Here is a 27642-nt window from a genome sequence, read left to right on the forward strand (position 1 = left end):
AGATGTCGGGAGGAGGAGGGTTGGCTGGAGATGTCGGGAGGAGGAGGGTTGGCTGGAGACGCCGGGAGGAGGAGGTTGGCTGGAGACGCCGGGAGGAGGAGGTTGACTGGGGATATCAGGAGGAGGAAGAGGCGGAGGAAGAGGTTGAGGTTGGCTTGAGATGTCGGGAGGAGGAGGAGGAGGAGGTTGGCTGGAGATGTCAGGAGGAGGAGGTTGGCTGGAGATGTCGGGAGGAGTAGGAGGTTGGCTGGAGATGTTGGGAGGAGGAGGAGGAGGTTGGCTGGAGATGTCGGGAGGAGGAGGGTTGGCGGGAGACGTCGGCAGGAGGAGGGTTGGGGGAGACGTCTGGAGGAGGAGGGTTGGCGGGAGATGTCGGGAGGAGGAGGGTTGGCGGGAGATGTCGGGAGGAGGAGGGTTAGCTGGAGACGCCGGGAGGAGGAGGGTTGGCTGGAGACACCGGGAGGAGGAGGATTGGCTGGAGACGCCAGGAGGAGGAGGGTTGGCTGGAGACATTGGGAGGAGGCAAGTAAGAACATAGCTGGAGATCAGGAAGGCCTGAGATGTCATGCTTTGCCCAAGGCAGTGAGTCGAGGAGAGACCCGATCTGAGTGGGTCAAGCTCAAAGTGGGAGAAGGAATGAGCATGTGGGTTTAAGACAGAAGTCAGAACACTAGGAGTGAGTGGTGACTGAGTCTTCCAGAATTCGCCTGTGGAAACTGGGGGAAGCAAACCCAGTTGGCTCTGTCTAAAAGCCAAAGACAAGCTCTACTACTACCTACAGCTTGTGGAGGAGGCCGAGTGACCTTTACAGGAGCTACAGTATGAACCAGAGGGGATTTTAGCCAACCAACAACCACAGACCCGTTGGTAGAAGCTTGAAGAGAGTACACCACTGTCTGAAGTGGCCTGCAGACTCGAGCCGGGGCTCTTATGGGGCATGGCCAGGCAGGTGGTCGGCACATCAACTAAGAGGCAACACTTCTCTCACCTGAATGCTGCATGTTAGGCCACGCCCCTGTAAGAGCCCCTGCTCAATTTTGCAAAAGGGCCCAGGCCGTGGCCTAACTGCCAGCATTGAGGTCAGGTAAGTGTTGCTTTGGATTTCAATTGCGGCACTGACCCCCCCTCACCCTCCCTGCCAGGCACCCCTTTCACTAGAGATGGTGGATCATCACCCTGTCACCTGGGGTGCAGGGTGATGATTCCTGCATCTTTAATGAAAGGGGTGTTTGGCAGGGGGGCGGTGACACAATCAAAATGCTACTTTTTTTGTACAAGATGAAACTCTCACCCCCTGCCAGTCACCCCTTTCACTAGAGATGCAGGGATCATCACCCCTGAATCTTTGATGAAAGGATTGGCTGGCAGCGGAGTTGGTAAGACAAACGAAAGCTGAGACTTTTTTTTCTGAAGCCTTGCCATGTAGCAGCCTGGTGGGCTAGGGTTAGCAGGGGAATAAGGACCCGGCAGGGCCCTGTCGCAAACAGAATTTTTCGGAGCCTGTTGGGGGTTGCCCCGGCTAGCTCCAGCCCAATTTAAAGCCTTGGAGTTACCCATAAGATTGTGTGTGACAGAAGGTACCCTAAACCTTGTGAAGCTTATATGGAAGCCCTCATGCTGTTGGAAATGTTGTAAAGAGACTTTATCAGACCTTATGTTTGGAGGTAGATCCAGGAGAGGACCTTTATGTGTTAAATAAAAATCTGTTTCACTTTATGAATTGCGTTCAGCTTCTTTGCTGACCACACTCTGCAATATACGAGTTGCCAGTAGTCTTGTTCAGGTTTAACTGCTACAATAGTGTCAAAGGTTTCAGAACCGTGCAGCTTAATTGATCTTGGGTCTGACGATAGCTGACTATATAACTTGGGTGCTGGAGTTGATTGTCTGGTTGCTGATTAAACCATTAATTGGCTACCAGAAGCTATGCCTTCCCACAGATCCATCTATTGCACGCTCTAAATATCCCGGATCTATTGCACGCTCCACACAGCCCGGCTACAGCATTGCCTAAGGTGAGCAACCCATAACCTTTTGGAGTGCGACCTACGCATAATAACACACTAGAGATAGTTCTCTTTGCCGGCTCATCCCATTCGAACCCACCCGAGCCTCTATCACCTCTAGTTCTAACGAGACTTAGACACACTTGTTTCAGGAACTCTGTGGACCCCAATAGATTTCTTCCCATTGGACCCCAGCACTGCTGCACCAGTGTAGAGAACCCAAAAGCCTTATAGTTAAGCCCTGCCTCCAGAGTCCTATTTCTTCTTTACAACATAACATTCTTAGGCCCTTTCTCCACATCTTTCCCTTCTTACCCAACCCTTACCTAGTGTACACAGCACTATGCAGCTAGTATACCTAGAGCACGCAGCACTATGAAGCTGTCTATGGTGCTTAGTGCGTCACAAAAGCCTAAATAAATCAGATCAGTCTCCTGATGTTTCTCTTTCTGTGCCTGGCTCCCCCGGGTCATTACTCTCTGCAGATGGGTTTCTATATGTGGACGACATTTTGGCCCTGCCACAATGCCGGGCCTACACGACGGCGGACGTGCTTCGAGTGGTGGAGAACAACAACAAGCAGCGATACGCAGTGCGCTCCCACCCGGCTGACGGCAAGCTGCAGATCCGGGCCAATCAAGGCCACTCTTTGCAGGTACGCACTGGTTGCCGTGAATCTGGGCCATGTATCCACTCCAGGTGACTCAGCGATGTGTAACGGGCATTACGCGGTGGGGGCCATAGTCATAACCACCGGGAATGTGTGTTTTTCTTTAGTTGGATATTGCCTGTAACAGATTAGGGCTGTTATGGTATACTGGTAGGACTGTATCAAAACTGTCAAGGCACTGCTTTTCTCACAATAATCTTCATTCACTTCATACACGGTTCCCATCTAATATTTCATTTCTTCTGTTAAATGGCAAGGATTTGTTGTAAAGGAGCAATGTCATGTCGGCAATCCTATTGTCCTGTTTAAGAAAACACTCCTGGGCCACCAACACAGTGTCGTGGTAAAATACACGTGACTTCGTTGACTGCTGGTAATTATAATCATCACAAAAGGCAGAAGCAAGTCTACAGTCAGCATTTCCACTTTGGGCTTATAGTTTGCTTCCTGGGTTATACAATTCTAAGTAACATTTTTCAAGCGTTTTCAAAGTCTTAGTAATATTCTTCAGCAACAGAAGCCTTCCCAGATATGTGAACCACAGGAATTGATGCACAGCTATGCCACTATTCCTCTGCACAACCATTCTTTTTTTATTGACCAAGAAGTAAGTCTCTTTTTTAGCAAAAATGGGCCTCATCAGGAGTTTGCCGGTTAATGTGCTGGTAACGCTTACCTCCGCATTTAAGAGCTTGCCCAATCATGAGTTGGGCAGAATGTTTGGAGTTTTACTTCCAACTTTTTGCTGGAAGTAAAAATCTCCACATTCTGCCCGTTTTTGGTGCTAAATTGCACAGCGCTAATTGCGCCGACTCTTAACCGCCTTACTGTTACTCATGATCCGGCCAAATTGTACTTGGAGAACTTCTGGCCGCAAAGCAAGACCTATTGACTAACTGGGATCGAACCAGCGTATTCCAAACATGGCGGCTGGGTGAGCTCCCCCCATTTTCCTTAAGAGTAACATAAATGCAAGCTGAGAATCTCTTACGGCACACGGTCATTTAATAGTCCGATGAAAGCTGTACCAAATGCCAATAGTGACATATAGGCGCTGCGAAGGCATCTACTGGGGACAGTACCATGTATAGGCTTACCAACACCTTACATTGCGTTAATTTGCCCTCGCCACACCCTGTCAGGTGATCACGGTGACGTTATGTCATTTTTGTAAAATAAGTAGAGGAGGCTGCCAACTTTGACAATCCTTAATTCAATAAACCTCCAAAAAACATGGATACTCAATACGTTTATAGTTTATCTAGGCAGGAGTATGATACCCCTCAGAATTCAAAAGGTTTACAATTAAATTAGCACAATTATTGTTAATGGTATTTGTTATTGAGCATTTGTAATGTGCTTTATGCAACAGAATTGGGTTTCAAAGCATTGCACTTCACATACAGCATGGTGTGGTGGTGTCAGGGTGTGCGCCAGCGTGTTTGTCCTTTGTGGTCTTGGGTAAACAATATATTCTGACCTCTTGTGCTCATGAGCATGAAAGCAATCAGCATTGGCAGGTGCAAGGACCCCCGGCAGTGCTGCCTTGTGACCTTTTCCTTCAGAAAGATACCACCCGATGTTATGTTACGTTACTGCAGCCGTCGCTACCAGAATGGTTTACAGCACAAACTTGTCTGCAGAGCTGAAGTATTGTGGCCCTGCCAGGGGTGAGCTAGACCTTGGTCTGCGGAGGAATGTGCTAGCAAGGAGGATGAAGGCGGAAGTGGAAATGCTTAACGACTTAAGATGGCCAGAGACAATGGGATTGTGGGAAGAATTGGGGTATGGTTATGGAAGTATGAGTGCATAATGAATCTTGTATGTTGATCAGACAAAGCGGCAATCCGAACAGAGGGGATGAAGCCCTGCTCTGGACGTTTGAGCATTATTAGTGAACTTCGTGTTCCAGCGTATTGCCGAAAGGAACCAGAACGAGTCAGAGCATGGATGTGTGTTGGGTTTAAGATGCCAAGTGACCCCTCAAGTATGAAGGTTTTACCTACTTTGGGCTTCCTTCCGAGTTTAATGGTTCAGTAAAAAGTAGTGGTAAGTCTTACACTGTCACTTTTTTGGACAGTAACTGAATTACCTCAATTTTTCCCGCAGGTTTTGGTGGAATTACCACCAGCGGAATCACCTCCTAGTTTGTGTTTTGGTGGAAAAGTGGAGGATTTACCTATGCTGGAGGTAAATCCTCCACTTTTCCTATAACAATCAGCAGAATTACCACTGGGTAATTCTGCCAGCGGTAATTCCACCAAAAATCCTCAATAGAGTCCTATGGACTCCTTAAATGGGGACAAACACCGCCCTACCACTACTTGTAATCCTTTGGTAAATCTGCAGGAACATGTGGCGGTATTCGGTTTTTGTGGTAATTTGGCAGAATTACCACTCAATTACTGCCAACCTCGGAATGATCCCAATTATGCTTAACCCTGCATCAAGAATATACCATTTCTTGTGATTGGTAATCCCTGCCTAAAAGCTATCTAGCTTTAGGCGATGGCCTAAAAGCAAACACCTTATCTATCTACCTTGCCCCCCTCAGGGAACAATCTAGGGTTCCTATTCACCAACTTTCCCCAAGGTAGGATTTAAGACTTGTGCCTTCCAGACACACAGCTCTTCACCCTCACTGACCCTCTTGTGTTCCAATATTCCTTTCCCTTCCTCCTCCTACTCTGCTCAGCGTCTCTCCTCCCTTTCCCTGGTTCTTCTTCCTCCGTCCATCCGATGTTACTCTCTCTATGGTCTACCTCCACCCTTTCATCTTACCCCGTACTTCCTCCTGGTCCCTTCGTCTGCCACCTGTGATTCCTCTGACCTCAACTGAACAACCCACACCTTCCCGTTTTCTGTTTTGCCCATCTATCCACCCCCACCTGTCTCCATGGTTGTCCTCTGGTTCCCCCGGCCAATCTTTTCTTGCCTTCCCCACCCTAGGATGTTTTACAAACAGTAAAGCACATAAAAGGGGGTTTAAGCCCTGCCCCTTTTTATTGTGCGAGTCCACTGCGGATCGGTAATGCAGAACTCTACGATCTGCCATGTGATGGCCCCTGCTAATGGGGTGCACCACGGCTTCATTACTGGCAAGCAGCGGTTACGACTGATAGTCCGTTTAATATGGTGCGTCCGCAGCTGTGATACAGGTAAGCATTGCTGCTGTGTGGAGCAGATGGAAGTCTTCTGCACCCTCACTGGGCCTTTCCTTCGTGTCATGCAGCGGTTCGCAGAGATCAATCCACCGATTGGGGTGCAATGATCATAGGAGTCCCTGGAGTGGCTCTACTGGGCTGCTCTCTCACTGGGGTTGCTGGTTCTTGAAGTGCTCTAGAAAAAATAGAGAAAGAGTGGCTAGCATTGGAAGACTGTGGTATGGGGTGATCAAGAGTGGTGCATTAGCCAATTAAATTGGCAATAGGGAATGGACAGGGGCCTGGGCCCTCCTAATTCCCCCCTTTGGGGGTCAGGATGGCTCCGGTTCACACCCTGTTAGGCCACCGACCCCAGACTGAGGTGTCCTTATCCCTTCTTGACAGAGTCAGACTACTGACCCTGTCACATAAAACGTCCACCCTGTAACAGAGGAAGATCGGCAGGTGCAGTGCTACCGAACAGAAGGGCCAGGACTGAGGACTGGTCTTGTATAGGTGAATGCAGGGACTCCAGAAGATAGTGAATGGGGACAAAATGACAAGAGACCTCACCTTCAAGGGCCAAATTTGCTTGGCTCCTTGGAGAGGGAGGCATATTAGTGGATAATTAACGCAGTTAATGTCATGATGCCTACCCCCGGAGCACCAGGCCAGGCCCAGCACCCCCGGGAGCAGGCATCATGCCCCCGGGTAAAAGCCCAACGGCCCCTTATAGGGGCTCTTTGGACTCTGTCCTGGCGCCGTTGGCACCAGGCTCATGTTGGACATCAGTCCTGGTGCCATAGGCGCCAGGCTCATAAAGGAAGGTGTTTTGTGCACTTACCTGATGCAGACCATGCTTCCTGAGAAAAGACTTTCATTTAAAAGCTCTGCGTTGCTCGCTTCAGTGCCGCGCTTCACTCACCTGTCCTCGGGAGTTCTTCTGGCTCCACCGCGACTGTCTGCACCGGTCGCCACATCTCTGCGCCTAGGGGAGAGAAGAAGAGACAAAAGGTGAGCAGAAGGAACATATGAGGAAAGCCTAATTTTCCGCCATAACACTTACCGGTCTTCTGTTGGTGGACCATTCCTCATTTCGGGTCGGCGCCGCTTCGTTGGCAGGTACCGCACCCCGGCCCCTATGGGGAAAGGACAAAAGACATTACTGGAGGAATATAAAGACATTAAGAGGGATCGCCCCCATCGCTAACTCACCTGAGTTTACCATCGGCAATTCAATCCCTCAACGCATCGCCTTCATTCTGCACCTGAAATAAAGGACAGATCACAGGTTAGGAAGGCAACAGAAAAGGAGGCTCTACACTTGAACTTTTGTAATCTTCATACTTACGGCGTTCCGCTCGGAAAAGTCAAGTGGATTTTGCCAGCGCCATTCTGAAAACCAGTGAAGTAACTGGACAAACACGCGCCCCTGCACCAAAAGCAGGATGGAGAGTTCATCCTTTCAAACCATAAGGTGAGCTTCAACCGGGGATTTCAGAGGAAGTTAGAGAAGAACGAAGGGGGCAAGGGGGGAGCAGGCACACTATTCTGCAGACTGTTAATCCCCTTTCTCATCTGCAGAAGGATATTCCTACGGGCCAGACAAGCAAGATTTGATGGTCCTGTTCAGTCGGTGTTCCGAGTTCTGCGCATCACGCTCGAAGAGGCCACAGCAACCCAGACTAGACCAGCGCCTCTGTGGGAGTCAGGTGAGCGTTACAGAACGCGAAGCCTTCCTACAAATTCCCACCCAGGCGCTATGGAAACTTCTGAGACTGATCAGTTGGTCCAACTACTGGGGGAATTACGGGCCGAAGTACACGCCGCTCGTCAAGAGACTAATGCTCTCAGGAGGGAAGTGATTGTATCAAAGGAAAGAACTGATGACCTGGCTAGACAGTTTTTGCAAGGTCAAGCTGGACACACGCCTCTACCCGGTTCCGGGGGGAACCCCTCTCCTGTGGTTCCCAGTAACCCTGTGCAGATTAATCTACCTGGAAACATGCCGCTGGCCCCACCCGAACGCTTTGCTGGGGACCCCAAACGATTCGCCGTATTCATGAATCAGTGTCGTTTGCACTTCCTATGCAGACCTGGGGCCTTCCCTAATGACCAGACCAAGGTAGCCTTTGTATTGTCATATCTCAGCGGCTGTGCTGCCGATTGGTCAGTTCCACTGGTTACTCAAGATGACCCGATTCTCCGTGATTTTCAAGGATTTCAAGCAAGCATGGAAAGGTTATTTGCTCGACACTCTCAGGGGCAGGCTCTGGATGACGAACTCCTATCCCTGCGACAGGGCAATCAGGACCTCCTATCCTACATTGCAACCTTTAATAGACTAATTGTGGAAACTGGGTGGCCAGAGGATAAAAGAATCACGTTATTTTATCGAGGTCTACGCGGAGAACTTAAAGATGTCCTGGCCCAAGTTGTAAATCCGCCCCAAGAATGCACAGAATATATAGACTTAGTGGTCCAATTGGATCACAGACTTCAAAACAGAAAAGCAGATCGGTCCAAGTTTGAGACCCGGGTGTTGGTCAAGACCCACGCTAACCCCAAGGGTGCTGATGTCTCTGAGCCTATGCAAATCGGAGGGGTTAAAGGACCTTTAACTCAAAAAGAACGTGAAAGAAGACGGCAGATGCAATTATGTCTTTATTGTGGGTCCTCTGGACACTTTCTACGAGATTGCCCGGCAAAACCGCCCAAGAAGGTGGTAGGAGCCGCTGATAAAAACCATGAAGACTCTGTTTCGGGAAACGACCACGCCCGACAAGCGTAGGGGTCCGCTTGCCGAGCTTGAAAACAAACTCTCAGACCTTGCATTTCATTGTGCCAATGGTCCTCGTAGATCCGGAACAGCCTAAGCGGTTGCATGCAATAAAGGCATACATCGATAGTGGGGCTATAGGAAATTATGTGGATCGTGAATTGGTCTCTAGGATTAACCTTCCTCTGCGTCCTAAAACCAGCAAAGATGTCATCACCACAGTCGATGGAACCGAAATTGCCTCTGGACCGGTAACACATTCCACTGCTGAGGTGACACTTATAGGTCCGGACGGCCATCGGGAGGCAGTTGTGTTTGATGTAATCAAGGCTCCACAGTTTCAGGTTATTCTCGGAATCCCTTGGTTAGAGACACATAATCCTCGAATTGATTGGCGAGCGAAGAGAATAACCTTCCCGGATTGTGCACAAACCTGCTACCCAGAAAATCTGAAGATTAGTCTAGCGTCTGTAATCTCTGTCTCCATGCAACTACCTCCGGAATACCAAGACTTTCAGGACGTCTTCCAAAAGGAACAGGCCAACACGTTACCTCCCCACAGATCGTACGATTGCCAAATCGATCTGGTGCCCGGTGCACAACCCCCTTGTAGCAGGATTTATGCCCTTACTGAACCTGAGAATCTGCATTTGAGACAATATTTAGATCAATACCTAGCCAATGGTTTCATTCGCCCGTCAAAGTCTCCGGCATCCTCGGCTTTGTTCTTCGTGCCCAAAAAAGAAGGCGACCTTAGAACTTGTATCGACTAGCGCGCATTGAACCAGGTAACTGTTAAAAACCGTTACCCTCTGCCTCTGATCCCTGAACTCCTTGGCCAGGTGAAGGATGCTTGCATATACACCAAGTTAGATCTCCGGGGGGCTTATCATCTGGTGCGAGTAAAAGAAGGCGACGAATGGAAAACGGCCTTCCGTACAAAATATGGATTATTCGAATACCAGGTGATGCCTTTCGGGTTGTGCAACGCGCCTGCTGCCTTCCAATTCTTCATGAACGATGTCCTTCGGGAACTCATCGATGTTTGTGTTGTCGTATATATCGATGACATTCTTTTGTACTCCTCTTCGGAATCTGATCACAGAAAGCATGTCAGGGCCGTCCTTGAGAAATTGCGCCAGCACAAACTGTTTGCAAAGCTGGAAAAGTGCGTTTTCCATACCACCGAGGTTGAGTTTCTTGGATTCATCCTGACACCTAAAGGGGTCCGAATGGACTCACGAAAAGTGGATGACATCCTCAAATGGCCATCACCTAGTTCGGTGAAAGGTGTCCAAAGCATGCTTGGTTTTGCTAATTTTTATCGTAGATTTATCCCGGAATTTTCACGTGTGGAACAACCCATCACTGCACTCTTGCGAAACGCTTCGAATGGACCGAGGAAGCCGAACAGGCATTTCAGGAATTGAAAGCTAAATTCACGTCTGCACCTATTTTGAAGCACCCGCGTCCTGATCTCCCATATATAGTCGAAACCGACGCGTCCAGCTTAGCCATGGGAGCTGTCCTGTCTCAGAGAGACCCTGAAACCAACCAACTGCACCCCGTAGCATTTTGGTCCAGAAAGTTCTCGCTGCCTGAGGTAAATTATGCAATCACCGACAAGGAATTATTAGCCATTAAGTCCGCCTTTAAGGCTTGGTGGCATTATCTTCTTGGCGCCAGGCATACCATCACCGTGATCACTGATCACCGAAACTTACAATATTTAAAAACTGCCAAGGCTCAATCGTCACGTCAGCTCCGATGGGCTTTGTTCTTTGCTGAGTTTGATTTTGTAATCACTTACCGCCCCGGCTGTAAGAATGGCAAAGCGGACTCGCTATCTCGAATAGGAATGGGAGAAATAGACACAAACTCAGAACCTGTGCCGATAATTCCCGAACAAAGAATTTTGGGGATAACCTCTTTACAAACCCTTGAAGACATTCAAGCACGGGTAAAACAACTCCTGGACTCTACAGCCTTGCAGGATTGGATCCAAAGGGGGTCTTACTTTTCGGTCAACGATGGCCTACCTTACTTCCAAGGACGCTTATTTCTGCCAGAAAAGGAATTGCAAGAACTGGTTATTTCCCGTCATCATGATACCCTGATGGAAGGACATCCTGCCATTGCCAAAACTGAGGAAAAAATTAAACGACAATTCTGGTGGCCTTCCTGGCGAAAGGATATTAAATCTTTCGTGATGTCCTGTGGAGTTTGCGCCCAAAACAAAGGCCAAAAGACAAAACCCGCCGGTCTTCTTCAGCCTTTAGACATTCCACCAGCACCTTGGCACACCTTGTCACTAGATTTTATCACGGACCTGCCCCCTTGTAATGGATACAATACTATTCTGGTTGTGGTGGATTTATTTTCCAAGATGGCCCATTTTATTCCGTTGAAAGGATTATCTTCAGCTTCTGTACTAGCCAAGGAATTCCTCGAAAATATCATCCCTTTGCATGGATTCCCGTCCATACTAGTCTCCGACCGGGGAAGCCAGTTTATTTCTCATTTTTGGAGAAAGTGTTGTCAACTGGCACAAATCGACGTAAGACTCTCAACCAGCCACCACCCACAGACCGATGGTCAGACGGAGAGAACGAACCAGACCCTTGAACAATACCTACGATGTATGTTGCACCAATCGGAGGGTAATTGGAAGGATATTTTATGGGACGAATATGCATACAATAACTCGGTACACTCTGGAACTGGACAAAGCCCCTTTTATACCCTAAATGGACATCACCCTCGTACTTCAGACCTGGACTCACCTCTGAGCCTTGAAATGCCCGCAGTGGACCATTTGCATTCCACGATAACTCAAGCCTTCAAGGATGCAACTGCACATTTGCAACAAGCGAAAGGGAAATACAAAAAGAATGCAGATCTGCATCGGAGTGAGGCGCCTCCATACCAAATAGGGGATCAAGTATGGTTGGCTACCAAACACTTATTGCTCAAGGGACCTCGAACTTTTAATCCAAGGTATTTGGGCCCTTACTCGATCAAAGCTATAATTAACCCAGTGGCAGTCAAGCTCGATCTACCAGCTAACATGCGGATTCACCCCGTTTTTCATGTGTCACTTTTGAAACCAGTGCAACCAGGAACCAGATTAATAAAGCCACCAGAACCAATCCAGATAGATGGGGAGCCTGAATTCGAGGTGAAGAACATTTTGGATTCTAAGATCTCAAAATCAAAACTTTTCTATCTAATTGATTGGAAAGGGTACGGGCCTCAGGAAAGGTCTTGGGAACCCAGCGACCACGTACATGCACCTCGGCTGGTAAAAAGATTCCATCGGAATTTCCCAAACAAACCGAAACCTCCAGAGGGAACGACCTTGGGAGGGGCCTTGGGGGGGGGGGGGGAGTGCTGTCATGATGCCTACCCCGGGAGCACCAGGCCAGGCCCAGCACCCCGGGAGCAGGCATCATGCCCCCGGGTAAAAGCCCAGCGGCCCCCAGGCGCGGTTGGCGCCAGGCTCATGTTGGACATCAGTCCTGGCGCCATACAGGCTCATAAAGGAAAGTGTTTTGTGCACTTACCTGATGCAGACCATGCTGCAAGATTCAGGCCTCCCTGAGACCTGAAAGGGACTATTTTTTCATTGGGACTATTTTGCCACTCGGGCGTGGCCAGGGAAGGATACTTACCTGGAACTACTTTGGGGGCTATTTAAGCCACGCCCAGACAGTAGCTCACGCTTCGCGTTGTTCTGCATCCAAGCAGCTGAACGCTCACCGTGTCTGCTCCTGCATCTGGTCTCCAGCCACGCCCGCCTCGATCCTGGAACACCTGTAGGGAAAGAAGAGAAGAGAAAGGTGAAAACCAAGAATTTTATCAAACTTCTTACCTGCATCCGGAACCTTCACGCCAGCGTTCCTGAGAAAAGACTTTCATTTAAAAGCTCTGCGTTGCTCGCTGCAGTGCCGCGCTTCACTCACCTGTCCTCTGGAGTTCTTCTGGCTCCACTGCGACTGTCTGCACCGGTCGCCACATCTCTGCGCCTAGGGGAGAGAAGAAGAGACAAAAGGCGAGCAGAAGGAACATATGAGGAAAGCCTAATTTTCCACCACAACACTTACCGGTCTTCTGTTGGTGGACCATTCCTCATTTCGGGTCGGCGCCGCTTAGTTGGCAGGTACCGCACCCCGGCCTCTATGGGGAAAGGACAAAAGACATTACTGGAGGAATATAAAGACATTAAGAGGGATCGCCCTCATCGCTAACTCACCTGAGTTTACCATCGGCAATTCAATCCCTCAACGCATCACCTTCATTCTGCACCTGAAATAAAGGACAGATCACAGGTTAGGAAGGCAACAGAAAAGGAGGCTATACACTTGAACTTTTGTAATCTTCATACTTACGGCGTTCCGCTCGGAAAAGTCAAGTGGATTTTGCCAGCGCCATTCTGAAAACCAGTGAAGTAACTGGACACACACGCGCCCCTGCACCAGAAGCAGGATGGAGAGTTCATCCTTTCAAACCATAAGGTGAGCTTCAACCGGGGATTTCGGAGGAAGTTAGAGAAGAACGAAGGGGGGAAGAGGGGAGCAAGCACACTATTCTGCAGACTGTTAATCCCCTTTCTCATCTGCAGAAGGATATTCCTACGGGCCAGACAAGCAAGATTTGAGGGTCCTGTTCAGTCGGGGTTCCGAGTAATGTGCATCACGCTCGAAGAGGCCACAGCAACCCAGACTAGACCAGCGCCTCCGTGGGAGTCAGGTGAGCGTTACAGTTAATTACAACAGCATTTCAACAGTAAATCAAATTGATGAGGTTACATCCACAACATATGCCCACCCTCTTACAGTAATTCTCCTGAATGTTGCATGCACCACACATGACATCCCCACTAAAAATCAATCACTTTGTCAGTGCTGACCCTCTGCCCAGCCAAGTACATGCACTTAATCCACCTGCAGACATACAAAACTCAATCCACTACACTCACACATTAACGCATACACACAATCTCTGTCCACTACACTATCACACAGAAACTCACAGACGCACTAACGAAAGTGTGCACTCATGAAACGCAAAAGCACAATAGCTCACAGACACTCCAAAACTCATGGACAAGCATTTCATAACATTCAAAACACCTGAACAAACTCTTAAACGTTTTAGCTATAAGAACGTCCATCTCCAGCCTTGCTGTAGCGGGCGGTTATTGTGTGGAGCTAATCGAGCGACCCCGGAACCATCCCCCGTGCCAGAAGACTCACTCGAAGGAAGAACAAAGCATCCTTCTCGAGGAAATTGCAACGCTGCTCCAAAAGGACGCCATAGAAATCGTTTGGCGAACCAGGTAAACAAGGGTATTTATTCAACCTACTCCCTTGTAACAAAAAAAACCTAACAATGTGCCCAGTATTAGACCTACGCCCTGAAATCACCCATGTCAAGCCACAAAAATTCTGCATGAGTACGCAACAAGAAGTAATCCCTCTGTTAAAACGTTGGGATTACATGGCAACATTGGATATGAAAGATGCTTATTTTCATATTTCAATGTTCCCAGCGCACAGAAGATTCTTGCGGTTAAAGATGGCGAACCAGCACTATCAATTCAAGGTACTACCCTTCGGAATAGCATCCGCACCAAGGGTATTCACCAAGGTAGTGGCGGTGGTGGAGGCGCACCTGCGCAGGGATGCAAACCCAGTGTACCCTTACCTGGACGACTGGCGGATTACAGGGGAGACACCCCGGATTTGCATGCAAAACATTCAAAGAACTAGCAACTTTCTCTTTCAATTGGGCTTCTCCATAAACGAGAAAAAGTCAAGTCTAGTGCCTAGCACAATCAAACAGTTCCTAGGAGCTGTAATAGACTTGAAGGTGGGGTTAGTCTTTTCATCAGGAAAGAGTCCAAAATATGTTACTGCAAATACCTAATTATCAGGCCAGCCGCCAGATAAGCATATGCAAATCTATGCATTTGCTAGGCATGATGGCATCTTGCATTTACCTGGTACCTCACGCACGCATGCGAACCATGCAGGAGTGGTTGGCGAAACAGTGGTCTCGGGCAAGTGGTCAGTGGGACGATATAGTGGTCGTTTCACCAAAACTAGTACAAAACTTTCGCTGGTGCACAAGAGAGAATCTGTTAAAGTGAAAACCCTTCCACGATCCATAAGTGCAGGCGATTGTCACGACAGATGCCTCACTCGCCGGGTCACCATCGTTACCTCACAGCACACGGTCTGTGGACTAATGCTACGGCACAGAACCAAATCAACTTGTTGGAACTACTGGCGGTGTTCAAGGCCCTGCATAGGCTGACTTCTAGTGGAAGCTGCTGAGTATTACAGTTGTTGTTTTTGAAATTCAAAAAGGGCCGTCGACAGGGCGTGCCAGTAATAACTATACCTAGTGTGACGTCCACTGTACCAGTGGTCCTTCACGTGTCGAGGTCCTTCAGATAGCTTTTTTCCGCCATCTTAGATGGACGCTATTTCGTGGAGTTTTCCTATCGGCATAACGCCATTGATTTATACAAATTAGAGAGGGTTTCTCTTCCTATCCTTTATATCTTCCATCACCGACTATAGATAACGTCTGACGGCGGTGAAGAAACGACCGTCGAAGACTCCGATCGGCAGATCTGTCGGGCCTTGGAGGGCCGCTTCCGGCTTCGGCCTACACAGTATAGAGAGAGAGGGGAGGACATTTAACAATGTATTTGCCCCTTTCCATACATTATTCTCGCCTAGCTACCGTTTCATTTTATTATGGATAGAACCCCATTCAAGTTTTGCCCTAAGTGCAACAAAAAGTTCCCGTGGGTCGACAAGCACCTGGTGTTCAACCTTTGTCTCCCTCGGGATCACGTCAAAGGGACCTGTCGAGCCTGTAAACTCTTAAAACCCAAGACGTTAAAGGACCGTTTAACCAAGCCATGGGCCCACCTCGCCATGCAGGCCGAGGCCCCCATGGACGTGGAGGGGACGTACAGCGATGGCAGCAACGCTGCGTTTTCCGACGGCAAAGGTGATGGGGATACTTCGGTTCCCCAAGCGCAAGCCCCCGACCCCAACAGACAGACCGGCAGCCTTGTTACGCGGACGACACTCGGCGGCATCCATGCTCACACAGCCCCGTACACTATGCACACACCCAAGGGCAGAGACTCGACACGTTCGTCGAACAAAGGCCCACGCACAACGTCTAGATAGAGGTCCACAGAATCCATGTCCTCTGGGTACTCGAGGTCCTGATCGCCTCATGACAGGCCCGACTGTTGAAGACAGCAAATACGTGATTAAACTCATTCCCGAACGTTGCACGTCAGTAGACGAGACTTTGGATTATTCCACAGCCGAAGTTGGGCGTTCTTGGTCGAAAACGGCAAAAAACCCTATACATGCGGAATTAGACCATTTGCTTAAAAAACACGTCACAGAGAGCCTAAAAGGGGGAAGGAGGCCAAGAAAAAGACTGCCAAGACCCCTCATAGGGAAAAGTCCCATAGTGAATGGTCCCCACACAGAAAAAAAGAATTCACAAGTATAGGATTCCTTGCCCACTGCTCTAAAGAAAAAGGGCCAGCCTTCACCTCAAGTCCCAGTCACCCCTATGTCCATTCCTAGCTCGGCCCAATATACATGTGAGGATATTGATAGGGTCATGAGAAGGATGACCTTTATGGCAAACTTTTTTAAAAAAGAATTCATATTCTTTCCAGAGTTTTCAGACCACCCCACCCACAACTGCTGCCTATAGTTCTCTGGCGCCTGTATTTGCCACTACTTCTCAGCCCCCCTCAAAGAGGTCTCGTCCTGATACCCTGACTATTCCATCTTAGCAGGACCCTTCAGTCATTGACCTGTATGACCCAGATACTGACACTGAGGACCTCTGTTACTCAAGAGGCCGTAGATCCTTAATATGGGGATGATGATAAGGACCCAGACATGTATAACATGGACTCTACCGTCAACCAGTAACCTCCAGTGGCAGATTGGCCTATAGATAACCAGCCACTACAAAACGACATGCGCTTCAAGGCAGCTGAGCACTTCCAAATAAAAACGCAGGAGACTCAACAAGACACAGACTTTGTTGATGACATTTTAGGGGATAAGAAGGCTATCACTCAGTACATTTCCATCCTGCAGTCTATTCAGCCGAAAATACAACCCTCCCTGGAAACTCCTAGCCAGACGCGGCCAGTTAATCCCTGCATCGAAAAGCTGTTCCACCCCGCTCCCTCTGACCCTCTCTATATCAGAGGACAGCTCAAACCTGACTCTCTTGTAGTTACAACAACAAGGAAGGGAGTCCTGCACCCCTAGCCTCTTCTGAAGCAGGAAGCTGTACACGATGGGAAAGAAAATGGCCTCTTCGGCTGCCTTTCAAGCGCAAATAGCTGATAATACCACTCTTCTGGCGAGTTATAACTGCCATAAATAGGATGAGGTATCAGCTTTATTATCGTCAGCCCCTGAACCCCTTAAGCCACAATTGGCCCTTGTGGCTGCAGAAGGCAGAGCAGCTTCAAGCTGCATTTTAAAGAGTGGCCTTGACGCCGCAGGCAGGATTATTGCAGAGGGAACAATTATTAAGCGTCATGCCTGGCTACGCCAGTCCGGCTTCAAGTAAGAGACGCAAGCCACGCTTCTTAATATGCCCATTGAGCCCAACATACTCTTTGGAAAGGCCGTTGAAGACTCCTTGAAAACTGCTAAAGAAGAATACGATACACTAAAGTCGTTGGGCCAGCTGACAAATAAACCCACTGGCGAGAGAGGCACTAGTAATTTTCGTCGCTCATGTGGACAAAATTCACAGAGGGTTCAGGCTACAATCAAAATCGGGGAGTGTCCTGGGGCAACAATCAAGGCCAAGACTCACAAGGTTACCAAAGGGGGCAACGCCGATCCCGCGGCCAGGGGAGGTCCTCCTCGTCTAGAGGTGGAGCCACACCTCCAAAACAGTGACTACCCGCTTCAGGTGCCCTCCCATGCCTCTCAAGTAGGAGGGCGTATTTCAAACTTCACCCAAGCATGGGAGGGAATCACCTCAGACAAATGGGTGCAATTCACTGTAGCATGCGGTTATTGTGTGGAGCTACCCCGGAACCATCCCCCACGCCAGAATACTCACTCAAAGGAAGAACAACGCATTCTTCTCGAGGAAATCGCAACGCTGCTCCAAAAGGACGCCATAGAAATCATCCCGGCAAACTAGGTAAACAAGGGTATTTATTCAACCTACTTCCTTGTGCCAAAAAAAGACCTAACAATGCGCCCAGTATTAGACTGCCAGATAAGCGTACGCAAAGCTATGCGTTTGCTAGGCATGATGGCATCTTGCCTTTACCTGTTACCACAGCGCGCCTGCAACGCATGCAGGAGAGGTTGGTGAAACAGTGGTCTCAATCAAGTTGTCAGTGGGACGATCTAGTGGTCAATTCGCCAACGCTAGTACAAAACCTTCACTGGTGGACAAGAGAGAATCTGTTAAAGGGAAAACCCTTCCACGATCCAGAAGTACAGGCGATTGTCACGACAGACACCTCACTCGCCAGGTGGGGGGCTCACGACTTTCACCACACAGCACAAGGTCTGTGGACTCATGCTACGGCGCAGAACCACATCAACGTGTTAGAACTGCTGGCGGTGTTCAAGGCCCTTCAGGCATTCGAGACACACCTAGCTAGTTAGTCTGTGCAAGTCCTCACCGTTTTACATCAACAGACAGGGAGGCACACGTTCTCCAAATCTGTCCAAGCTAGCACAACAAATTTGGAAATGGGCACTGAAACTATTCCTGTCATCACAGTACGTTCCAGGGGAACTCAACTCTCTGGCAGACTCATTGAGCAGAGATCCCCTACCAGAGGAACACGATTGGCAACTGGACACAAAGGTCGTAGACCACGTCTTCTCTCAGTGGGGTTTCCCCCACAATAGACTTGTTTGATACAAGCGAAAACAGACAATGCCCAGACTTTGCATCCAGGTTCCCCCAGACAGGTTCCAAGGGGGAATGCCCTATGGATGAACTGGTCAGGGAGATTTGCTTACACCCCCTCCCCCCCGACTCCTCTCATGAACAAAGTGGTAAACAAGATACACAGGGAACAAATGACGCTCATCCTAGTCGCCCCTATGTGGGCAAACTGGCGATGTGCGATTCCATCAAACTCCTGTGCCAGACCAACCTACTCACTCAACAAGGGGGCTTAACAGTGCACCCACAACCTCACTCGATGAACTTGGCAGCGTGACTCCTGAAGTAATAGTTCGGACATCTTAACCTACCACAAAGGTGCATGGATATCCTCAAGGAGGCATGAAAGCCAAACACTAGACACTGTTATTTCGACAAGTGGAGGAGATTTGTAATTTGGTGCCAGTCAAAATAAATAAACACCATAGAATGTACCCCATCCCACATTATAAACTATGTGCTCCACTTGCTAAACTCTGGGTTAGTATTCAACTCTATAAAGGTCCACCTGACGGCTTTGTCGATTTACACAACTTCCCACAATAAGGTTTCGTGGTGGAAGGTGCTGGTCATCAAGGCATTCATGGAGTGAGTAAAGAGAATCCATCCTCCAATCTCGAATCCGCTGGCAGGACGGCATCTCAATGTAGTACTCGCTAAGCTCATGGGACCCCCTTTCGAGCCAATACACAAGTCAAGTCTTAAACACCTGATTTACAAGACTCCCTTTTAGTGGCTATTACTTCCATAAGAAGAGTTAGTGAATTGCAAGCATTGTCAGTGCAGGATCCAGCCAACACGTGTTTCGACCATAGGTCTTTCTCAAGGATGATATATAATATTTACATGTGTTGGCTGGTTTAGAGGACAATTCTTTGGAGTCATATGTAATCATGACGATGCAAATCATGTGTTGTATATCAATACATTGTCTTTTGACATTCACAATGGTGTTAAACAAATTGTTGATTGGTCACAGTGAGGAAGATCCAAGGGTGGTCACATCCACAAAAGGCCACAATGTGCCTGGACGGGACAGAAACCAAGAGCAATGGGCTGGAAGCAAGAAATACCTTAAAATGTGCAAGCATAAACGGGCATCTGTTTGCTTTCTTTTCAACCAGGTTAATGGTTTCAGTGTTTCGATTTCCAACTCTTCCACATCTTGTTGGAAGAGACCTTCAATTTGTCTGACAGTGGCAGGCTAGAAACCGGAAGCACAATTCACTCCTTCTCTCAGTATAGCCAGTAACTTTATCCAAACCAAACTGGCCACTAAGGATACCCGCAGTGCTGCATTCTTTTTGAGCAGACAAAGGGCTGCAGAACTGTAAGAGAGAGAATAAACCAGTGGCAGAAGGATGGCAAGCTAATTCCATAATAGCACAGTGAATTACCCGTCCGAGCGGTGTACAATGCAACAGCCCACTGTAGACGGGTTTCTGCTTCTCAGTTAGATACATTAAGGTGGCATCATTCTGCATGCATCCAGCTATCATAAAGTGGCTATATCCTAACCCCAAAATGACCACGGAAGCTGCATTCTGCCAACACCTGCACTCCATTTAATAGACACGTTCTACAATCGCATAGGGTCAATAAGTTGGCTACCCTTGACTAGGTGCAGCACCCTGCCCAGATCCACGACCTTTCAGGTGCTGTGTGGAGGCTATCTCATGAGATCTTCTAAGTACAGTGGCTACAATCTGTGCAATACAATGGCTACCCTCACAAATCTTCTTTGAGCAGCACCCAGTCACATTGGCCAGCCGCAAATACATCCATCCCCAAGTACCAAAACGAAAACCACTCCCTGACCAGTTATTAGGGCCACAGGTGAACTGGAACTGCAGCACCGGATCCCCAGGCAGCCAGAAAGAAAGGAACAATATTAAGCCACAATAATTTGCACTACTACAAAGTATGAAAACAGGTAATGTAACCTACCTAGCAAAGCACCAAGAGGAGGTAGAATGGAGGGAAGGGAAAAGCCCAGGCGTCGAAAAACCTCCCTCAGGGAATGAGTGCGCAAAAAATGGAGTGTGTTCCAGTCATTGTTCCAGTAGTAAGTTCCAGGGGAATATCCAACGGAAAGAGAACCCAAGACCAAAGTACTTTCAGAGTCCGAAAGCAAATCAAGGTCGCCAAAGCAACAAGGGAAATCCAGAATCAATCCAAAAATAGAAAAAGCCAAGTACTGGAAAAAAGCAGGAGAAAAATCACAAGGTCAGCCATTAATCCAGGGTCAATCCAAAAAGCAATCCAGTAGACAAGAGGCAAGGTCAAAACCACAGAAACAGGAAATCGGGAAGCCAAAATACAAAAACGCTACTCCACAGGGTTGCTGAGAAGTACTGAATGGAGGGTGGGTATGGCTTTTATGGGCTTCTTCCTGGTTTGTCTTGTCACGTGAACTGATGCTGGTCACATGAGCGGAAAACGTGTCATGCTCGCTGTGTGTCCTGGAGTCGCCATGGCAACCGGCTACAACGCCGCAATGGGCGCCGTGGGGAAACAAAACTGGGCAGGTTGCTGGAAGTGCCACAGAGCCATGATGGCAGTGCGGTAGAACGCGGCACCCCAGCGACCCTCGTAGACATGGAGATGATGAGGTAAGGCGTCCCGGAGTGTGAGGAGCCTGACTCCAAGGACCGCAACTGCGGTAAGCGCGTGGTATCCTCTAAGTGCAACATGGTTGATAACCTCATGGATTTCATAGAGCAGTATCATACTACACTTATCTAAGTGCTAGACATTTGCCACCCTTCTGGACCATCTGGTTCAACACATTGTCCAATCTCCAAATCCATATAAGTGCAAGTGCTTATCCTCAAAATCCATCCAAGTGCAACATATTGCCCACTCCTAAAATCCATCTAAGTGCAATGCACTGCCTACCCCCAATAATCCATCTAAGTGCAATACATTGCCCATCACCAAAATCATCCAAGTACTATACATTGCCTATCCCTAACAATCTCCCAAGAGCAACACATTGCTCACCCCCAACAATCCTTCCAAGTGCAACACATTGCCCAACCCTCAAATCCATCTAAGTGCAATGCATTGCCTACCCATAATAATCCATCTAAGTGCAACACGTTGCCCACCCCCAATATTCCTTCCCAAGTGGAACACATTACCAACCCCAAATAAGACTTGCTCCTGATTTACCTGGTGAGTTAATTATATATTAAAACGGCAAATCTTTCCATCGCCAGAGCCCCTAACGCCGATCCTCGCCCTCTGCAGCCCCTGATCCCCTCCCAGCAGACCTCACTCACTCCACGCTTCCTGGTCCCTCTCCTCCCCCCTCCCGTACCGCCTCCACCCACCCTGATTGGTCACCTATCCGTGTGTGCTTGGGTACATAGACCTGCTTCACTAGCGAGGCCCTCACTGGCTCCCGATTCACCTGGTGAGTTAATTATATATTAAAACTGCACATTTTGCCTCGCCGGAGCCCCTACCGCCGGTCCTCGCCGCCTGCAGCCCCTGATCCCCTCCCAGCAGACCTCGCTCGCTCCCTGCTTCCTGGTCCCTCTCCTCCCGCACTGCCCCCAACCGCCCTAATTGGTCACCTACCCGTGTGTGTTTGGGTGCATAGACCCGCTTCACTAGCGAGGCCCTCACTTGCTCCTGATTCACCTGGTGAGTTAATTATATATTAAAACTGCGCATTTTTGCCTCGCCGGAGCCCCTAACGCCGATCCTCGCCGCCTGCAGCCCCTGATCCCCTCCCATCAGACCTTGCTCGCTCCCGGTTCCTGGTCCCTCTCATCCCACCTCCCGCAACGCCCCCACCCATCTTGATTGGTCCAGTCCAGAGCGACCCCTTAGCGACCCCTTTCATTACTAGTCTTTCCAGGGCAGCCCTCTGCCTGGCAGCCCATCTGCTAAGGACCCAAGGCAAAAGACAGCTCCTTCAGTGACGGCTCCAGGTCGTATCTGCAGGTATCCGCAGGAGAAGCAAGAAGCCAACAATAAGTAAGTGTGGCAAGGGCAGGGACTGCATCAATTACTTCACGCCTTACTACCCTAAAACCCAACTGTGTAGTTACATTCAGAAAGTCTGCATAATAGCATAGCTGTGGTACAACTGAATCTAGAAAGTCTGCCAGTAGCATATATGTGGTGTAGTTACATTCAGAAAGTCTGCCTAATAGCATATCTGTGGTACAACTGAATGTAGAAAGTCTGCCTAATAACATATCTGTGGTACAACTGAATCTAGAAAGTCTGCCTAATAGCATATCTGTGGTGTAGTTACATTCAGAAAGTCTGTCTAATAGCATTTCAGTGGTATAGTTACATTTAGAAAGTCTGCCTAAAAGTACATCTGTGGTGTAGTTACATTTAGAAAGTCTGCCTGATAGCATATCTCTGGTGCAACTGAATCTAGAAAGTCTGCCCAATAGCGTATCTGTGGTACAACTGAATCTAGAAAGTCCGCCTAATAGCATATCTGTGGTGTAGTTCCATTTAGAAAGTCTTCCTCAAAGCACTTCTGTGGTGTAGTTCCATTTAGAAAGTCCCCCTAATACCATATCTCTAATATAATTGCTTTTAGAAAGTCCGCCCTATTGCATATCTATGGTATAACCTGCATTTAAAAGATCAGCCTAATAGCATAGAAGTTGTGTATTACAACTGCTGTTGGATAGGTATAAGCATAGCTGTGGCCTAGTTTGTATTTAGAAAGTCCGCCTACCTGTTGTGTAATTCCATCTAGAAAGCCCTCCTAATAGAACATCATTGAGGTAGTTTCATCTAGAAAGGCTGTCTAACAACACAGCTTGGTGTAGTTACACTAGAAAGTCAACCTAATATCATACCTAAGGTCTAGTTTTCATCCAGAAAGTCGAGCTAATAGCATATATGTGGTGTAGTTTCACTTACAAAGTCTCCTGAATAGCATATCTGTAGTGTAATAGCATTCAGGAAACCTGCCTAATAGCATATTGGTGGTCTAGTTTACATTTAAAGGTTAGCCTAATAGCATATCTGTGGTGTATTTGCATTTAGAAAGTCCACCAAATAGCATATCTGGGGTGTAGTTTCACTTAGAAAATCCCCTGAATAATCATATCCGTGGTGTAATTGCATTTAGTAAACCTGATAGCCTATCTGTGGTCTAGTTTGCATTTAGTAAACCTGCCTAATAGCATATCTCTGGTCTAGTTCGCATTTAGAAGGTTGGCCTAATAGCATATCTGTGGTGTAGATGCACTTAGAAAATCAGACTAATAACACATATGTGGTCTAGTTTGCATTTAGAAGGTTGGCCTAATAGCATATCTGTGGTGTATTTGCATTTAGAAAATTCCGCCTAATAACATATCTGTGATCAAATCTGCACTTAGAAAGTCCTCCTAATAGCATATTTGTGGTGTAATTACATTTAGAATGTCCGCCTAATAGCTTATCTGTGGTCTAGTTGCATTTAGAAAGTATGCCTAACATCATATCTGTGATCAAGTCTGCATTTAGAAAATCCGCCTAATAGCATATTCTGTGGTGTAGTTGTAGTGAAGGTCTGAACTAATTCATCCCTCGCCAACTAAACCACAGCCCAAACTAATCCAAACCATGAGTCTACCGAAACCCACCAAAGACTGCCAAAAACAACCCCCCTCCGCACCTGCCTCCCCCCCCCGGCCTACCACCCATCCCTCCCTTCCCCCATCCATCATGTCCACCCCCACGTCCCCTACCCATCCCCTATCCAAACACCAAGCCAGAGGGGCACGTTGGCGAGCCATCAATCCTAAGACTACTGCCCCTTCCATTCCCTCCACCCACCAGCCTACCATCTTCAATCCTGCTCCCCCCGCTCCACTGACTAACTGCCCGCCTAGCCTCCAAAGCACACCCAGCACCGCGTCCATCCTCCCCTCACTCCCACCATCACCCCCCTCTGACACCACTCCTTCCTATCCCTAAAAATTGCACGCATCGCCCTAGCAAGAACAGTAGCCGCTTCCCTTTCCCCCTCAGACCCTCCCACCCTCACTCACACACCAATCGCAACGAAGACACTGAAGAGGAAACGTACTTGGTCCCCCTCAATCTCTCAGTACTCATCGCCACTCCTGTCTCACCCCTCCTCCTCTTCCTCCCAATCTCAATCATCACCACCCTCCCCCCCGCCTCACCCTACCTGAAACCGCTCTCCCTTGAATTCTCACCGAGCACAACTGAAACTCCCAACCCCCCACACCCCACATTGAAATACTCTGACCCAAATCCAATAAACCCCCCAAACCAGTCCGACCCCCCCCCCAAAACCACCACCTCAACCGCCCGCCCACTCTTCCCATCGACTACCAAACAACTCCACCCTCTCCCTCCCCTTTTTCCACCTTACCCCCTCCTGCCCCCCACCTCTGCAACTCCCTCACCCTCCCGCACCAAAGTAAATTGCATCCTTTTCAATGCACGATCTGTAGCAAAAAAAATAGCCTTCGCATCTATGACCTCCTCGCCTCTGACAAACCCGACCTAGTCTTTATCACAGAAACCTGGTTCTCCGACGACTTCGCCCCTATAGCCAACAAAGCCTTCCCCCTAACTACTCCCTCGTCCCGCTGAACCGCCCATCTAGAGGAGGAGGAATAGCAATCGCCTACAAGTCTCACTTCCATGCATCAATCATCGACAACCAGCCATCCATTTCTTTCTGCGAATCTCTCCTCGTAAAACTATCCCTCCCCCCTTGATTCTCCCACAGCTTCCTAATCATCTACAGACCCCCTGGATATGATAGACAATTCTCAAACAACCTCTCTGACTCTATTGCCACCCTCCAACTAAACCATCCCACCCTCACCCTTCTAGGAGACTTCAACATCTGCCTTGACATCCCCACCAACCCTATGATCCACTCTCTGGTTGACGGCCTAGACGCGATTAACCTCCATACCCACATAAACGGACCGACTCACTATAAAGGACACACATTTGACGTAATCTTCAGCTCCCACAACATGATACATCTAAATCCCCCGAACCCCCATCATCTGGTCCGATCACTTCATTGTTTCTTTCGCCTTTCGCTCACCCAACCCGCTCCCCTTACCTGAATCAGAACCTCCCAATCTACGCAAATGCTGGAAGAAACTAAAAATCACTCCCGACCTAGCCAATGCTCTCCTTCAGTCTCCTTCACCTACCAGCCTACCAAATGAACGCCTAACCTCTGAAGCCTTCGACTCGTGGCTAAACACCTCACTAATCCCATTCACCCCCTCTTGCAAACCGTCAGCTCGTCATGGCCGTTTTCCTAGATGGTTCACACCAGAACTGAAGACCACTAAACGACTATACAAATCCCTGGAACGCACATGGCGGAAAGACAAAACAGCCATTAGCAGATCCACCTTAGCCCGGCACCATCGCCACTACAAGGCTGAAATCCAGAAAGCCAAAAAAGCCCACTACAACTCCCGAATCCTAAACTGTAAAAACCCCAGCAAAGAACTCCACAAAATCATCGCCGAATTCACCAAACCATCATGTACCACCTCCCTTCCCACCCCCACTCAATCCCTGTGCGATTCACTCTCTCTACTCTTTTACACCACAGCTCTCGAAAGAACAAACTCTCTAATCAACAAGCTAGCCCTCTTACACCCACCATGCAATTCACCCAACACACCTGCCATCCCACCGCCTGCAACCGCTACCCAAACGACTTTCGACTCCTTCATCCCAATATCAACTGACCAATTTCTCAAACTTCTCTCTGCCCGCAAACCATCCGGCTCGCGCTGGACCCCTGCCCAGCCACGACCCTCAAAGAAATATTTGCATCTACCTGCGCAGGAGAACACTCAAGAATCATCATAAACGACTCCCTCTCCTCGGGAATTTTTCCCAACGCCTTCAAAATCGCTCATGTCAAGCCTCTTCTAAAAAAAAAAACCTCCATCAACCTTCTCGAGCCGCAAAAACTACCGCCCCATCTCAAACACCAGGTTCCTTGCCAAATTCATTGACCGAACCGCTTACTCCCAACTAAATGCCTTTGTCGAAGCCAACAATCTCCTAGACCCTGCCCAATCTGGTTTCAGAGCCCGACATGGAACCGAAACCACCCTAACCTCAGTGTGGGATGACCTTAAAAACACTGCTGACTCTGTGGGATGCGCCGCGCTAATCCTACTGGACCCATCAGCCGCCTTCAACACTATCAACCACTCAATCCTCCTTGACCGCCTCCACTCCCTAGGAATCCGAGGAAACGCTCTCAAATGGATAGCATCCTTCCTCGACAATAGGGAACAAATAACTCTACTCTCCACATATGCTTCCCACGCCCGACCAGTGAACACTGGAGTTCCACAAGGAGCATGCCTATCGGCCCTCCTGTTTAACCTCTATATGTCCACCCTCCCACAAATAATCTGATCACACAATATCCTCTGCTACAACTACGCCGATGACACACAACTAATCCTAAAACTCCTGAATTCAAAACCCAACTGCCAACCCGACCTCGCTTCCTGCCTCCTCGACATAGATCACTGATGGCCGCAAACCACCTCTTGCTAAACCCGTCAAAAACTGAAATCATGATATGTGGGAACTCCGAACTTCTTCCGCACCCGCTTCCCTGGCCATCTGCCATGGGCATAGCCCCGCCACCTCAATTTCAGTAAAAAACCTTGGATGCACCCTAGACTCAGACCTAACTCTCTCGCTCCAAGTCAACAACGTCTCCAAGTCCTGCCACTACCACCTTAAAACTCTTAGGCGCATTTTTCCATACCTCTCCTTTACAAACACTCTCTCTGCGATCCAATCATTTGTTTTGTCAAGACTGGACTACGCTAACCCCCTCTACCCTGGAATCCACGCGTACCAACTGACTAAACTACAAAGAGCACAAAACACAGCTGACAAACTGCTACTAGCACTTGGCCCAAGAGATCATACCACCCCAGCACTCAAAACTCTGCACTGGCTTCCGGACCTCAGTATCTTCAAGACAAACTAAAACCCTGCCATCCTCCACGCACTCTAAGATCAAGCTCTGCAGGCCTCCTAGTGATA

The 27642-nt window shown here is 48.6% G+C and overlaps 1 protein-coding gene across 2 annotated transcripts in view; it reads left to right on the forward strand.

Moving 5' to 3' along the window:
• The window catches only part of TRPT1 (tRNA phosphotransferase 1), a 281545-nt gene that overhangs the window by 68796 nt on the left and 185107 nt on the right, over window positions 1-27642 (forward strand). For both annotated transcript variants that reach the window (XM_069645097.1, XM_069645098.1), the window contains exon 4: window positions 2492-2661. In XM_069645097.1, coding sequence (XP_069501198.1) covers window positions 2492-2661 — 170 coding nt within the window. The remainder of the gene's footprint in view (window positions 1-2491; window positions 2662-27642) is intronic.

This window comes from Ambystoma mexicanum, chromosome 2p (genome assembly GCF_040938575.1).
Source record: "Ambystoma mexicanum isolate Mex_15411 chromosome 2p, UKY_AmexF1_1, whole genome shotgun sequence".
Classification (NCBI taxonomy): domain Eukaryota; kingdom Metazoa; phylum Chordata; class Amphibia; order Caudata; family Ambystomatidae; genus Ambystoma; species Ambystoma mexicanum.